Here is a 16,595-nt window from a genome sequence, read left to right as displayed (position 1 = left end):
TAATTAGAACATACATCATTTTTTTGTGTATATGCAAGCTTCTTTATATTTTTTCTTCATAGTTCTTTCGAACCGATTATTACGAGCATACTTATTAAACATCATTATACATCATTCATTAATTTTTGTTACAAGATACTCAGGTTTAAACTGAGCGTGAAGTTTTCAATTGATTAAATCAAATTCGTTATCGTTCTATGCCGCACCCGACGAACTCGCCTATGAACCCGATCATTGGTTCCAGGAAAAACTGTCGAAGGTGGAGAGAACGATTACTTAATCACGCGTATTATTACTGTGACGCGTTTTATCTTGGAGTCATTTCCGCGGGATGCCGCAGTATCCTTTCGGATCTTGAGTGTTCATGCCGGGGCGGCGACTCGCCTCGCCCGTTCGCGTTAAAAGTAAAACGTTCGACGTTAGAAGAGAACGATGGCACGGTGGACGAGGATCATCGTCTATCTTCTTCTCGTGACGGCCCACCTCTTCGTGGCCGCGGTCTCGCAGTATCGGGATCGGGAGAGTCTCTGCGAGTCCCGGCAGACTTGCGCGAGCTGCCTGCAAACGCCGCGATGCGTCTGGTGCTCCATGACGGTAATGAATATTTATAAGCGTCGTTAACGAGCGGTCTACTCCGCTAGAGATGACACGCGGTGAGAGAAAGAGAGAGAGAGGAGATCTGCGGGAGAAGGCGTCGCGTCGGAAGAAGCGCGCACCTGCATCGCAACTACTTATTATGACGGGCCGACGACGTTTCGCGTTCCGCCGCCGGTGATTCATACCCCGAGTGAACTCATGCGATTGCGCTGCATGACTGTTTTGCATGACTCGTGCGCGCTTAATACGAAAACGTTCCTTTCGTCACTTCTATCGGTTCTCCGATACTTATCTAAATGGGATCCGGAAGAGAAAATTATCGCCCGCGCCTAGTTGAATGGAATATACACAGACTCGACGTATTTTGTGAGAAAAAACTTGGAGGATCTGCTTCCGGGAACATTTTATCCTTACATTTTAATAAAATATTAATGTTGTTAGAAGAAGACAAATTTAACTTTTTATTATTAGTTTAAATATTACAGTTCAGATATTATAAATATTATTATTTATTATATAAAATAAAAATTAGATATAAAAATAATAATTAAATAGATGTTATAAATATCATAAAAATAAACTGAAGTTTATTTCTTTCGTATGGTTAAATTGATATAAAATTTTGGTGTAAAATGAAATAGATTTTAAAAATAATAATATGTAGATATACTAAAACATTTAAATATAAAATAATTAAATTTGTAATATATCAACTATTGAATTTGTAATAGTTTTGTAATCATATTTATGTAATGTAAAAGTAATATATATATGTATTTGTAACTTTCCCCAAAAAAATTACTCTTGAAATATAAAAAAAATTACTTACAAGGCATAAAAATTACTTATAGGACGAAGATAAAGTTTTAGTAATTTTATTTTGTACTTAAAAATAATTTTGATAAATTATCGAAATATTTTCTGAGAGTCTGTATTTTCTTATGAATGAATTTCTAGTTACATATGTAAGGAATCTATTATCCGTAATGTGTAATCATTCTCTCGATATGTCATAGATCAAATAAAATATTTTTGTGCGTCATGCGAATAGAAAAGAAAATGTCGATTTCAAGATTTTGGATAGCAAACTGATATTATTTGTCATTTATCTTATATTATATCTTATATTATCCTTTTTTTTACTATTTCACGTCTTAAAAGTATACAATTAATACATGCGCTTAGACATTATATTAAAATGACGATAAATAACAGCTTACTACTTTGGATTTAAATAAGAATTAATGATAAACGTTAACAAAGCGTGAATTTTTTCATTAGATATCTCTCGTTGCACATGAAGTGTATAGAAAATGTTTTAATTTAAACGTGTTATTAATTTCAATAACTTTTAAGCTTAAGTAATGAATAATAATTTGGGTAAATTATTTATTGTTTGCGGTTTTACAAGGCATCTACACAAAATGTAAGTGCTCCTTTGTTGCGTTGCGTGTCCAAACAAACGTATTTGAAAGAAGGCAATTTTTGGTGTCAACCGTCAGCTGTTATAAATCATGAGAATATGATGGATATCCTGGAAAATCAACAGTTATCTTCAATCAAGGGTAAAGATCCCGTCCAAATTCAACCTCAGAGGATACGTTTACGTCTCAGGTCAGGTGAGAGAGATATTTTATCAAGATTTAATGTTTTAGATTTCTATTTTGAAATAATATACATATCTATATATAAACACATGTTAAGTAAAAAATATGCGTCAATTTATAATTTGCATTATTGAGACACAAAGTTTTTTTTAGAAATTACAATAAAGTAATTATTATTATTAAAAATATATATATATATATATGAAACTTTATGAAATATGCAGATTGTCCTAAAATTACTGGATGTTTTTTTCGCAGACAAATTCTGTAGAATTGTAGAACATTCTAAAAAAACAAAAAATTTTTATGTGAAAATGTATAATAATTTTTAAATGGAAAGCGTTTAAAGTTGACCAAACAATTTGCGGAAAATTGACACACTCAGGCATGGCAAATTGCATACTAATGGATATGTTCATTGACTTGCTCTTATACATTGACTTTCTTTTTAAATATAATTGGAGTTGAAATTGTGGAAGTTGAGACTGTAATTGGAGTTGAAGCTGAATCTAAAGTTACAGCAAAGAATTTTTAGAATTCTAGCTATAGTTTCAGTTTCATCTCCAATTCCATCTTCAATATTACCTTCAGCTTCAGATTCAATTTATGTCAATATTTAGAAGGTGAGTACAAGGACATTAGTGATTGGTCAATATTAAACTCTTTCCATTTTTAAACTATTACAGCTTCAACATTTTCGTATAAAAATTTTCGTCTTAGAATGTTGCATAGAAATTGTCAGTAGAAGGACGCCCGGTAATTTTGGGACATTCTGTACACTCATAACGTATGTAATATAATAATTATAAATACTATATTTTTCGATGTAATATATTTCTATAATTATCTATAATATTACACATAATTTAAATAACTTATAATTCAAGAACAAAGAAATTGAATAAATTATTTATAGGAGAAGAATATCGCGTAACTATGAAATATGGTCAGGCGGAAGATTATCCTGTGGACTTATATTACCTTATGGATCTATCGGCCTCTATGGAGCCATACAGAGACAAATTATCAAAACTCGGTCTGCAGTTAGCCAAAGCCATGCAAAAGCTCACATCAAATTTCCGCATTGGCTTTGGCAGCTTTGTAGATAAGGTTGTTTTACCGATGACTAGCACGCAACCCGATAAGTAAATATATTTCTTAAATATATTGTTATATTGTATTATTTATTACAATAGATATATTTTAATTCAAATAAATAATTGTTGAAATTGTTATAAATAATGTCGTAATTGTTGAATAGAATTTTATTGATAAGAAATTTATAATTTGATTGAATTTTTACGTCAGATTGGAATCTCCTTGTATTTTGAAAACTGGAAGACCATGTGCACCGCCTTACGATTATAAGAATCAAATGCCTCTTACGGAAAATGTAGCTCTATTTGAGGTAATTATCGCAGTTGTATATTCGGAATTTTTTTTATGTATCAAGGCACATAAAAATATTCTATTAATTAGTTTAGGATAATAAAAGTAACAAATAAGTTCCAATTTCTTTCACAAGATAGGATGCAATATATACATCTCATATTTCCTGTAGAATTTTATTTTGGCACATTATTCTTGACAATTTCGTAGTAGTTATTTTTAAATAATCGGTTGAATACAAATAATCTTAACAAATAGGATCAGGTACAAGCGGCACCAGTATCGGGTAATCTAGACGGTCCCGAAGGCGGACTAGACGCGATGATGCAGGTCATAGTATGCACTAAAGAAATCGGCTGGCGCCAAAAAGCACGTCATCTTATTGTGTTCTCGACCGACGCAATCTTCCATATCGCTGGGGACGGTAAAGTATGTGAATCAAGCGAAAAACAAGATCATGCAATTCTGAAATAAACCGACTGTAGTCGGGTAAGAGTTGCAATTTCGAGATGAAAAAGCTTAACGATTTCTTAGCTTGCAGGAATAGTAGAGCCCAACGATTGTAAATGTCACTTGGACGAGAATGGATTCTACACTTACTCTCTTCTACAAGATTATCCGTCAATTTCTCAAGTAAGAACAAATATAGTATTCTCATTTACTTTCTTTCTTTGAGGATTATTTTATTCATTTATACATATGTATATATGATTGTGAATATAAGAATCATTTAAGAAAATCTTTAATAAAAACTTTTGTTCGTTTAGCTCAATAGAAAAGCGCGCGAGCACAATATGAATATTATCTTCGCTGTTCCTGATCATAAAAATGCAACTTATCAACGATTAAGTCGTAGTATTAGCGGATCTTCAACCGGAACTCTAGAAAATGACTCGCAAAATGTCGTTGCCTTAGTGAGCAGTGAATACGAGGTGATTATTTTTATTATAAATAATAATTAATTATTAATATATACAATTATCAGTTTATATAAATTACCTTTCTACGTTTAATTTTAATTTACATCATAAACGTAATAAATTAATAGAAAATCAATGAATAACTTTAGTTTATTTTAAAATATTAACTTATTTTACCTAATTACACGTAGTAACTAAAAGAGTGATAATAATTTATAATGTTGATAATTTACAGAAACTAGTAGACTCAGTGACGATAATCGATACAGCGCCGAAAATAATCGACGTTAAATATTTCTCCCGATGTTTGAATAAAACGGGGGAATTATTGGAACGTCAGGAATGCGAAGGACTTCGCGTAGGCAACATAATTGAGTTTGAAATTGTGCTTAAGGTGCGCCGATCAATTATAAATATTTTTATTAATTAGCAATCTAATTAATTATGGTTCGTTATATATATTCATCATAATTGATTTCATCAGGTTGTAGAATGTCCTAAAGATCCAAAGGATTGGTACCAAACTATAGAGATCAAACCTAGAGGCTTGAACGAGAGTCTGACTATCGATTTAGAAATTATATGCGACTGTCCTTGTGAGAAACCTGGACATTTGGTAAATATATTACAAGCAGAAAAATTAGCTTGTAAATAGTATTTGAAATCTCCATTTTTTAATTGGTTCAAATCTTAGGATATAGATCGAGACAAATTGAATCTCACGGCAAATGGATTAATATAAGCTTTAAGAGATACAGAATTGTTGCTTATAAGTGCGTTTCAAATTTGCGCATAGAGCATTGTGCATTCTTGTTTAACATTCGATGAACAATAAGGACATACTATACTCTATGCGTTTGATGCAAATATTCGGAACGCACCCTATTATTCTAGAGCGCAGAGAAAGCGCGCGAAACTAGCATAATAAAATATCTTGTTTGAAACAAAAAAATTAACGACAATTAATTGTTTCAAAACTTGATTCGGTTCGTGATTCGATTTATCTTGTATACTCTGTTCGTCTACCCTATGTATATAATGTTCAAAACTATATAATTAAAATTTATTAAGAAAATTATTTATATTTTCATATGAGTAATCTCAATTTGCATAATATTTATTGCTTTATAACACTTTTCATATCGAATTTTAACCTACCATTTGTGATACAGGGATATCAGCCGAACGCAATAGAATGCAAAGGTAAAGGCACGTCCGTGTGCGGTGTGTGTTCATGCAATTCCGGTTTTTACGGGAAGCAATGCGAATGCGAGGGAAGTGACATCGGTGCTGACAAATTGAACTCGATGACCGACTGCAAACCCGACAATCATACCGTCGAGATTTGCAGCGGCCATGGCACGTGCAAATGTGGTGTCTGCGATTGTGATAAACGACCAAACAATCCGCAAGAATTGTTTTACGGAAAATATTGCGAATGCGACAATTTCTCTTGCAAACGCAGTGGCGGCCAGGTAAGTCTCAAGATTAAAAATAGATCATTACAATTAACGGACCGCAAAATATACAGGATATTCTAAACAATGCAGTCGATAATGAAATCCTAATAATCTTCGTGCAAAAAGTATTTAACAGATATTATACACGATTCTCTTATATAGTCAATTAATTTCATTATTATGCGTTATAGTTAAAAATGATATACTCGTAACTATACTAAAAAATAGTTCAATACATTAATATATTTTCAACTCCAATATATGTATAAGTATTTAGCGCAGATATAAAAGATAAAGATTACACGCTCGGAAGAGGGTTATAGCCAAGGATAGGAAATCTCTATTATCGCGCGTAACTACCGTGTTCTCGCTTGATAGTTGCTTTTAACAAATTCGCTCGGAAGTTATACGGCAATCTTGCCTTGCAGCGATCGCGGCAGCGGTGTTTATAAGGGCGGTTGGACAAATTACACGCCTTTGTACGTACCCCATTACGTTCACCGTTCGTCTCTTCTTTGTCTGTTTAAGGTCTGTGGCGGACGGGGCAAGTGCGAATGCGGTACCTGCAATTGCTTGCCGGGATGGGGTGGCGAGACGTGCGACTGCAAGGAGACTAACAGCACATGCATCCCGCCGTCGGGCGAAAACGTCGAGATTTGCAGCGGACGTGGCAACTGCATCTGCGGCAGCTGTCATTGCCACGAACGGGACAATATTCGATATTCCGGACAATATTGTGAGGAGTGTCCCGTGAGTGTCTGCGTGTAATAAAATATCCAAGAAGAACAAAATGTCATGATAATGACATCAAAATTACTTCAAAATGATTATTAAAAGTCACTTTTCGATCAGTTATGATTTATTTTATGTTATTTGAACATTATTACATTAACCGTGATTTATCGTTCTGCTTACTGTCGGAAGAAATTGACGAACGATTTTTTTCAAGTAAACAAAATAAGAAAAAATATAAAAAGTGTTTAATAAAATGCACAGATGTTTTCACATTCAAGTTTATATACAAGGTGTCTCAGATCTACTCGCGCCACTTACTAATGGCCGATTCCTGAAGTCTTGAGGTGAAAATTTTATTAACAAAATGTCGAGGCTATAGCTTTTGAATTATGAGCATTTAAAGTTAACTAATCATATTGCTTAAAGTTTGTACGTTTAGATGCGGTTGACACTTTTTACGTTGTACTGTGGAACCAAATGCCAATTACACCTAAATACGTGAACTGTGGGCGATATGATTGGTTAACTTTAAATACTTATTATAGCCTCGACATATTGATATTAGAATTTTAGTCTAAAAATAACTTTAAGAATCTGTCATTAGCAGGTAGTAGATTTGGGAGACCCCGTATTAATCGATTATCATTCGTATACATGTGGTTTTCATGAATATTTCAATATCAGATATTATGCGTAATATAAAAGTAAAACTTGGAAAATTATATATCTGTGAAGACTTTTTTGACCGAGTATAAAATTAAACTTGTAACAACTAAATTGTTAAATTTATAATTGATGTATTAAAATTATTTAAATTGTTGATTATTATCTACTAATTTAATTTAAATTTTATGAATGATGTATTTAAAAAATGTACATTTTAGTCTCTTTGTACATATTTATACATGATGTTCTAGAATTTTTAGTATAGTAAAATATTTTATAATCTTATATACAAAACAGTTACTTATTTATAACACATTTTAGACGTGTCCAGGACAACGGTGCGAAGAATTGAAGGATTGCGTGGAGTGTGTAGCGTACAACACAGGACCACTCGCGAAAAACGGGAAATGTGATTTGTGCATGCATGAAATAGACATCGTTAGTAGCTCTTTCCTTAAAATAACATTTATGGCTAATCTACAATGTATTCTTTACTTCAATGCTTTCTGCTTTTTACTACTTTTTAGCTCTTATCCTGTTTTTCATTTTCTGTCGCCCAAGATAAAAGTTGATGAACTTTAGAAGAGAAAAGAAACGCATAACATGATTGTCGATAAAATAATCGCAAAGAGGGAAAAAGACAAAAGGTAAAAGGCAAGGAACAAGAAGTAAAGAACACATTGTAGATTAGTTTGTATGTATTTCGCAAGCTGCGCGAGGGTGATTAACAATTTACAGTGCGATGCAAATGGGAGCTTAATTACTTCACAGGTCGATATTGTCGAGGAAGATCCTACGAAAGATGAAGAAGCCGATGCCCGCATATGTCGAACACCCGGTGACGCAGGCTGCACGTTTGTCTTCAAATATCAATACCACAGAGCCGGTACTGGAGGAGATATCAAAATCTTTAAGATTCAAGCTGAGCAAGAGAGAGCTTGTCCAACACCAATTAACGTTTTTGGTAATTATTTTTGTTATATCATTATATAAATTATATATCTCGTAACACCTTTTACAAAATATGTAACTTAAATAGGTGTTACAAAATATGTAACTTAAATAGGTGTTACAAAATATGTAACACCTATTACAAAATATGTAACTTACATTATTATATTCTCTTTAATAAATTAAACAGAATTAATAAATGATATGTAATGTATAATTAATTCAGTCTTTTCTAACGCGATAGTATATAATAGAATAAAATGAACTTATTGTTTCATCAGAATCTGGAAATTATGTGTTCGAGCATCTAACTATTCTTATTTAAAATAATAGACACACTGAAAATAATCTCCTAAAGGACAATTTGTAGAATCCGTACATAACGAGCGTTTTTCACGTTAATCTTTATTTAAATAACAAGATTCGATTGTCACAAATTAAGTAAATTGTCAAATTGTTTGTAATAACAGCTTATATACTTACAAGATTCGAATTTCACGATTTGAATTATTAGTAGAATGAACAGTGATGACATATTGTTGTAAACTATTTTAATTATTGTATTTATACTGAAGATGGTCTAATTGAGACCGAAACGTCTATATTTTATTGTTCTTTGTACTTTTAATAAATTGATTATTGTTCGCTGCCAACATCTTGCGTAGTGGTATATGCCCTTTATAGTATTGTTTTGAAATTTTAGCCACTTATTTTTGTTTATTATTAATAAGTGATATTAACGGTTGAATAATTAATCAATTAATTAATTAGATTAATCACACACATCTGCACATATTTTTCAAAAGTTAGTGCTAGTATAGAGCGTTTTTTTGTTATTACTTCGCGTCTTAAAATTCTGTTTGCTTATTGCGTCTCTCTCTCTCTCTCTGTCTGTCTGTCTTTCTTTAATCCTAATTATCATTCACTCGATGATCTTTGAAAACCAGTATAGTATCTTTGGTTATACTTACATATGCGAGACGATACAAAATGAACTAGAATTTACTTTCTCCCGTAGGTGTTGCGCTAGGCGTTGTTATAAGCACCGTCATCATCGGTTTCCTGATTCTCCTCATTTGGAAGATCCTCACGATTATTCATGACAAGAGGGAATATGCTAAGTTCGAGAAGGAGCGCGCCCTCGCCAAATGGGACAGAGTGAGTCGCTATTCCTCATTATTCCCGATCGCGTGACTACAAGATTGCCGGAATGTCAATATGTTGAAATGTTTCAGGGCGAGAATCCTCTGTACAAACAAGCCACGTCAACTTTCTGCAATCCGACTTTCCAGGAATACGCCACGAATTAATAATTTATAATTCTAGACTCTAATAACACTACAAATTTTGTATAATAAAAATGTTAAATTTTATTTTTTGCGTATTGAATAATAACGCATTGAAAAATGACAAATGTTTTTTTCATTAAGTTTTTATAGATCAGTTCTTATATGAGAAACTGAATATTTTAGAAAAAATTTAATTTATTATTCTGAATTTCGACATAAAAAATGTATTCGATAACGGTTAATATATCAACCTATGTATGTTAATATTAATATATCAATAAATTATTTGAATTAAAAAATATAGTTGTGCAAATTGCTTATGCCTAATGAACAGCCGTAAATTAATATAAATCATGATGTTTTATTACATAAATAAGATATTCTTAGATCTTATTATTACACGTGGCTAGAAATATTCTTTTTAGGTATAATAACAGGAGATTTCAACGCCGGCCTTCCAATATACGTACCGTATCCGATGACTAGCGCCGCGCTAAGCGAACGAATTGAACGAGCCTCTGCAGGCGCCATGTTGTTTAATTGCCGCATAATGAGAAGACCAATCGGCAGCGAGAATCTCATCATGCAAAAACGAGCAAAACTTTCTACGGTTCTTTCTCTCTTCCTTCGCCTCCTTGCATCGTTCTCCCACTCTTACCGAGCTCGTAATAACACGTCTCCGTTCAAATACTTCCTGCTTCCCTCTATTTATTGCAAAATCTATATAGCCACGTAGGTTTCCCGACGAGTCTTTTTATCGTTTCGCTGTATCATTGTAAAACCGTTTCCATGCCGATCATGGCCGATAGCGGATTTATCGATAGCAATTATTTGAGTTTCCAAAAATCTCTTGATGAATTTTAAGAATTTAGAGTTATTTCATTTATCTCACTTTAACGCATAAAAATTACAGCTATAGTCTGTAATTACAGCTACAAACCGAAAATTCAAAACGAGACGTCAAGTTCACTGTGATCATTTGAATTTTCGGTTTTTCAGCTTTAATGGCCGGAACTATTTATTTATTCTATATAGAACTGTAGAACTATTAAAAATAAACTCAGAACTCTCATCATTTAATGAGTTTCCACCAAGTGAGGCGCCAGTTTCACACATATCTACATATTAATTACAAGAGAATTAGTGTTTTTTCTATCTTACACTGTTTGTAACTGTAAATGATCAGAAAATATATCTGTCAACAATTAATTAAGCAAAAAGCTCTTAAGATATATTATACATCGTTAAATAATTAATTTATATATTAATTTCTACTTGCATTTAATTTTAATAACAGAACTTTAATTATCCTGTTTAGGATTTCTCTAAATTTTTCGCTGTTAATATAGTATTAGTAATTTTTATTCAAAGCTGAAGCAATCGATTACATGTATTCTGTGGTCGTTATATACTAATAATTTCTTAATTCCGTCCGCGAGAAATTATTGTTGCTCCGTAAATAGAGTGAACGATGGATCATTTGAGGGGTTGCCAGCGTGCAATCCCTCGTAAATCAATCCTAAATTTGATCCGAACCTTCCCGAGCCGATATAGATCCTGCTTCAGCCCGATTGTTTCGAATATTTTCTGGTCTCATACTTTATTGCCCGCTACATGCTCACGAAAAGGGCAGACCTTCGCTTGTAAGGAGCTCGTAAATTCGTCACCATACTTGGCTCCCGCCACAAAACCCCAGGGCGATTCACGCTATATTTCCTACAGGAAATTTAAAGCACTACCCACATCCAAGATGTCCTCGACTCGATTAATTGACGCTCAAGTAAGTCAAAATATTATAGTAAATATTGTAGTAAAATTTAGATAAAGAGATACAGAGAGATGAAAAGTCTATTGATGACAGAAAAATTATTGGAAGTATGAATTATTAAAATCTTTTAAGACATAAGAAACAATTGTAATAATAATCTAAATAGTATTACGTATCCAAGTTAAAAAGTGAATATTAAATAGTCTAAGAAAACAATATTCAAAGATAATAACATATATTATATAATAAGAGGATAGTAAAAACAATAACAACGTAATCTACCGGAGAAATGATATTCATCAAAAAATAAAAGAACATCTATTGATTGCATTAATAATCTCTCTTTCAATGTAGCAATTATACATATATTAGATAATAATAATGCAAACGAAGTAATTAAAATAACAAACATTTTAATACAAATCCAATGTTCAACAAATTAACAGGTATAATTCTTATATTATTGAGAAAATCGTGTCCAGATCCGGATAAATTATATGTACTGCTATGAGTATCACTAATAAAGCTTCTAATATAATATCGCTCGTAATAATACAATAAATGGGCGAAGATCAAAATTTGTCGAACGTCTTTGTTTTACCTGTGAGAACTTGTTAGTTGGCTCCGTCATCAGTCACGGTGCCTTTAACGCCTCGTAAAACCAAGATACTCACCGCTCAGAATAGCCGGTGCCACGCCTATTATCCGCGTGATGATGCTATAGGATCATTTGGGTGACTTACGTTCGCAAATGGGGCGCGCTGATGAATTAGCGCACGATTACGAGACGACGTATTTTTTCAAAACGACCATCGACTCCTGCTCAGCCCCTTTCTAATTGGTTTCCACTCCAACGACATATGGCCTACGTGTATATTTCCTTTTTCAGCCAACGCAATTGATCATATGTCTTTAGGAACTGAATTCGAGCAGCGTTCAGAGAATAGCGATACATTAAAGAGAGTAATTTTATTTTATTTTTTTTTACAATATTAACCGCTTTAAAGAAAACTTATTACACAGAACATTTTAAACCATAAATATTTCATTACTCAGGATTATTTACCTATGTTTGAAACTAAAATTATAGCAAAATCTTAAAATTAACTAAAAAAGCTTTTGCTTATTTTTGGGCTTATTTTATTAGGTACTTCCTGGAATTTAAATTATCAAAGTTTTGTAATTGAAATTGTGTGTGTGTGTGTGTGCTTTGTAATTTTATGATAATAATATTTATGCGATCTTAAACTATCGCATTGTTAATTTTTTATTTCATATAAAAGTATTATTACGCTAATGTCGAGTATTACTATGCTAATGTCCAATGGACATCAACTTTTGCATGTGTATTGTTAGATTCCTCAATGAATTGAACTCTTTAACGTCGTGTGATCACTAATAAAGTATTAAACAATTACATTGGCAATATAATTAATCATTGCAAAAACTCGTCCAATCTCTGAATTTTAATTCGAGTTCGTCCGAACTTTTTTTTTCAGAATGCCTCAAGATCCGCACTTTGTATAGCCGGACCTTAAGAACGGACCTCAGAAAACCACCCTGGACAGGCTGGTGAGAGGGAGAGGACGGGACCCGGCGCGCCGCATACTAAATCACTGCCGCACGTCCGTTTCTTTACATTGCGCAGATTTTATTGATTATTTTACGACCGAGAACATTGTAAATCTCTTCATCCCGTGCCGGCGGCCCTCCCGGCACCGTCGCGAGGTGGCCCCATTGGGCGCCCATAGCGCCAATTATGCGAGTCGAGCGGTATTGTTGCCATATTCATCTTCGATATGGCAGAAGAGTTTTGCGTAATACCATTCTCCAAAGACTTTGCGTAATAAATTTTTGTCAGCTATTCATGTCCGGTTGATTCCATGAGAATAAGCTTGCAAACAAATAATCAGACACTTTAAAGTCGAACAAAGATATTTCTCATTTATATTGACAACCATATATGCGCGATTTAAGAATCATTATTATTGTATCTGTTTCAATAGAAATATATTGGAATTATTTCATTCCATAGATTTGAAGTAAATTGAATTGTTACTCATATATGTAGCTATTAAAAATTTTAATGATATTTGTATAAATGAAAGGTACACTGAGAAAAATTTCCAGACTTTATCCGTTTAAAATGTAACAAACGGATATTTCCGATAGATTTTGATCGTATTTATAGGACTGTCCGATGAAATTTTAGGACCATCCGATAAAATTAAGAAAATTTTTCAAAATCTATCGGAAATATCCGTTTGTTACATTTTAAATGGATAAAGTCTGGAAATTTTTCTCAGTGTAACAATAAGAAAGACGATTTTCTAATTACTTATTTCTTTTTACAGAGAAAATAAAATTTGGAAGATGTAGAAAAATAATGGAGGAAATGTATGTGAGAAATAATATTTTTTCAACGTCTTTTATGAAATACTAAGTTTTGTCTTCGCATGACGCTAAGGAGGGATCAACTGTGATGTTCCTGAAAGAGGAGAGGACAGGATATGCGTTGATTTACGTGTGGTGTGTACCGAACAATGTTGTTCGTTTTCGCAGTTCGCTAATGGCCGCCGCCGGTGCCTTAATTACAACCAAATACGGTCCAATCAGCCCGCCGGGGCCGCCGGTGTTGGATCGTTTCGCGATTTCCAGCCAGCCGGCATATTGTCGGAGAAGAACACGGCGACGTCTCCCCTCGCTTGCCGTTCTTCCACCAACCGACGTATCCGTTCTGTCGCATATCGACGACGTCATGGGCGCCGCCATGGAGGTGGCCCCTGGATATCGAACGAGAAATTCGATTTTCGAGCACGACAAAGCTCGACCGCACGGAGATCTTTGATAAACTTTTTATTACAAGATACTTGTGACGGGAAGAACATACATTTTCTTTTTTATTTTTGAATTTATGCGGTCGATGAAATGAGGCAATATCGAAAGAGGGAAGGGGAAGGGGAAGAGAAGGAGATTATCTTCTGCCAAACTTATCGATTCCAGTTAATTGAGCCGAGCAAGAAGCGATTAACACCTTGTGGGTGTGTCCGGCACAAGTTGCGTCCGAATGATACAGGATAATGAAAGAATGTATAAATATATATAATTCGCGAGCTCCAATTTGCAAATGTAATTTGGTTTTAAGAATTGCATTTAAGCGCTAATAACGAAAATCATTGCGTCTTTACTTTACAATAAACGGAAAATCGATATGTCAAGCGAATTAATTACTTTGAGTGTATATTATTAACCTTTAATTAGCAATTTTGTATCTTACCTGTGTATCTTGTTATCCTTGGTGTAATGATTGATGACGAGTATATTGGGTTCGAACAAAAGTTCGTAGCGTTAGTTCATTTATATTGTACCTACATGTTTACATAAATACATAGATGCTACAATAGTATCAGACTATTTAGAGAGTAGAATTTAGAGAGTAGAGTTAGTTAGAATTTAGAGAGTAATTAATTAATAAGTAAATATAAAATATATTTTTTTAATTGTGTGAATTTTCTGTACGTACGTATTATCAGAATACGTACGTATAGAAAATTCACACAATTAAAAAAATATATTTTGTATTTATTTATAAACTAATTACTCTCTAAATTCTTCGGAGTGGAATCTCCCCCTAAAGTATGAAAAGTCAATCAATTTAAGGGTAAGATTTCACTCTTCAGAGTCACAATACATTCGAAAAGTTTTAGAGAGCACGAATTTCTTCCATTCCAAAGCATCGTTCTTTGTTTGATAGGTGCATTCCGCGCGAAGTCGAGCAGTATATTTGAGCCACTGTCGATCGCGCCAAGATCACTCTTCCTCGCTTTTTCTTCTTCGCCATTCCGACGGATAAATTTTTAGCGACGCCCATGACCCTCGCGCTGCGTCGTAACCGTATAGCGCGCGCCCGTAAATCAAGCCGCAGGGGTGCCAAGCCGCTAATATAACCGGGGTTCCCCCGGGATAGGTGGAGCGCGTTCGCGCCGCCGCCGCGCACAGTAAACGCTCGGTATATCTCATCGATAATGAGTTTGTTAAATGGATTAATATTGCACGCCCTACCCGTCTCCCTCCCCTCCGTCGTAGCCTGCCCTCCCGCTCGCTCTTCGTTCATCACCGTTTTACGAGAGCCATCGCAAGGGTGACTTCGGTGGTACCATTCTGCGCGAGAGATCAACGAGAGATTTTCACATTTCACTGCAGCTCCTGTAGTACTACAGCCGTAGACCACACGTTGCAAAAGAAATAATTGAACCAATTTTAATTCTCTGTATATAGATCAATTAACTTAAAATATTCCCCGCTTTTACTCTAATATAGTAATAATATTAATAACACTAATTTTTATCATTTTTGCCTTGAGTCGAGCAGATTAAAAAACAAGTTATTATACCGATGGTTTTGTGATGACGATATAAGATCCGTTTTTTATTCCTGCATTAGACTGCACTTTCTTTCACCGAATATCAAATATATATCTGTTTCATTTTAAGTTCTAAAAATATACACTAGTTCAGCGGAAATAGTTGATCTTTTATATCTCGTGATTCTTGTTCATCATATTAAGGACCACTTGGTGGAATTTGTTTGGATATCGTTATACGGTTATATGTATGTACGGTAACGGTTGCACCTTAATAAAAGCCGAATTATAGGTACCGCTCTGTGTATACCGATATAACTCAAAGTGCTGCGAGAGCTCTATAATGTCCGAGTGCTCCGGACCACCGGTGAGTTTTATTTCGGCCGGATATCGACAAACGCGCGCAGCCCTCGAATCTGGTGCGCTCCTGGAGGCGCGCTACCCGCGTATACTCGGCACGGATAATTAATGGAGCCGGTAATGAGCTGATTATTATTAATAATATTTAGCCGGGGTTAAGCCGAGGCGACCCCGCCGCGGTGGAGCCCGGTCGGCCGTTAATTGAATCTGCCAATCATCGTAATGAGCGTCAGCGCCGGATCCGTTGTCCGTTCCCCGGCATTGCTGCTCTTCAAGGGCCCCGGAGAGAGAGCTTGATGCTCGTCAGGCTCGAAAAAGAAAATACTCTAACCTCCCCTCCTTCCTCCCCCTCCCCCGGATTCCACCATGTCCCCTCCTGCCCGTCTCCGTTGCTTCTTACCCACCGCTCGTTTCGCGTCTGAAAAATGTGAGCAATTTTACTTACGCGAGAGTGTTTCTGCATAAGCATAAGGCTTGCCTGGGTCGATAT

At 34.5% G+C, this 16,595-nt stretch overlaps 1 protein-coding gene across 1 annotated transcript; it reads left to right on the top strand.

The window, feature by feature from the left end:
• Positions 1-351: 351 nt before the first annotated feature.
• LOC108770166 (integrin beta-PS) lies at positions 352-9,658 on the top strand. The gene is made up of 15 exons (XM_018521561.1): positions 352-594; positions 2,009-2,216; positions 3,121-3,349; positions 3,513-3,612; positions 3,852-4,022; positions 4,128-4,226; positions 4,361-4,525; positions 4,749-4,907; positions 4,998-5,129; positions 5,686-5,988; positions 6,502-6,723; positions 7,696-7,812; positions 8,146-8,338; positions 9,344-9,483; positions 9,561-9,658. Exons 1-15 carry the CDS (start codon positions 433-435, stop codon positions 9,633-9,635), a joined length of 2,475 nt encoding a protein of 824 aa, XP_018377063.1. The 5' UTR covers positions 352-432; the 3' UTR covers positions 9,636-9,658.
• Positions 9,659-16,595: the final 6,937 nt, after the last annotated feature.

Source organism: Trachymyrmex cornetzi, unplaced genomic scaffold (assembly GCF_001594075.2).
Source record: "Trachymyrmex cornetzi isolate Tcor2-1 unplaced genomic scaffold, Tcor1.1 scaffold99, whole genome shotgun sequence".
In the NCBI taxonomy this organism is placed as follows: Eukaryota; Metazoa; Arthropoda; class Insecta; order Hymenoptera; family Formicidae; genus Trachymyrmex; species Trachymyrmex cornetzi.
Note: the sequence above shows the minus strand (reverse complement) of the source record. Positions and strands in the feature narration are given on the sequence as shown.

What these genes read in the sequence shown, in the direction of transcription:
- LOC108770166 (XM_018521561.1), top strand. Translation starts at nt 433, where the DNA reads ATGGCACGGTGGACGAGGATCATCGTCTATCTTCTTCTCGTGACGGCC. An exon ending in ACGTTTACGTCTCAGGTCAG is followed by an intron (nt 2,217 to 3,120) that starts GTGAGAGAGATA and finishes AATTATTTATAG; the next exon opens with GAGAAGAATATCGCGTAACT. An exon ending in AACACCAATTAACGTTTTTG is followed by an intron (nt 8,339 to 9,343) that starts GTAATTATTTTT and finishes TTTCTCCCGTAG; the next exon opens with GTGTTGCGCTAGGCGTTGTT.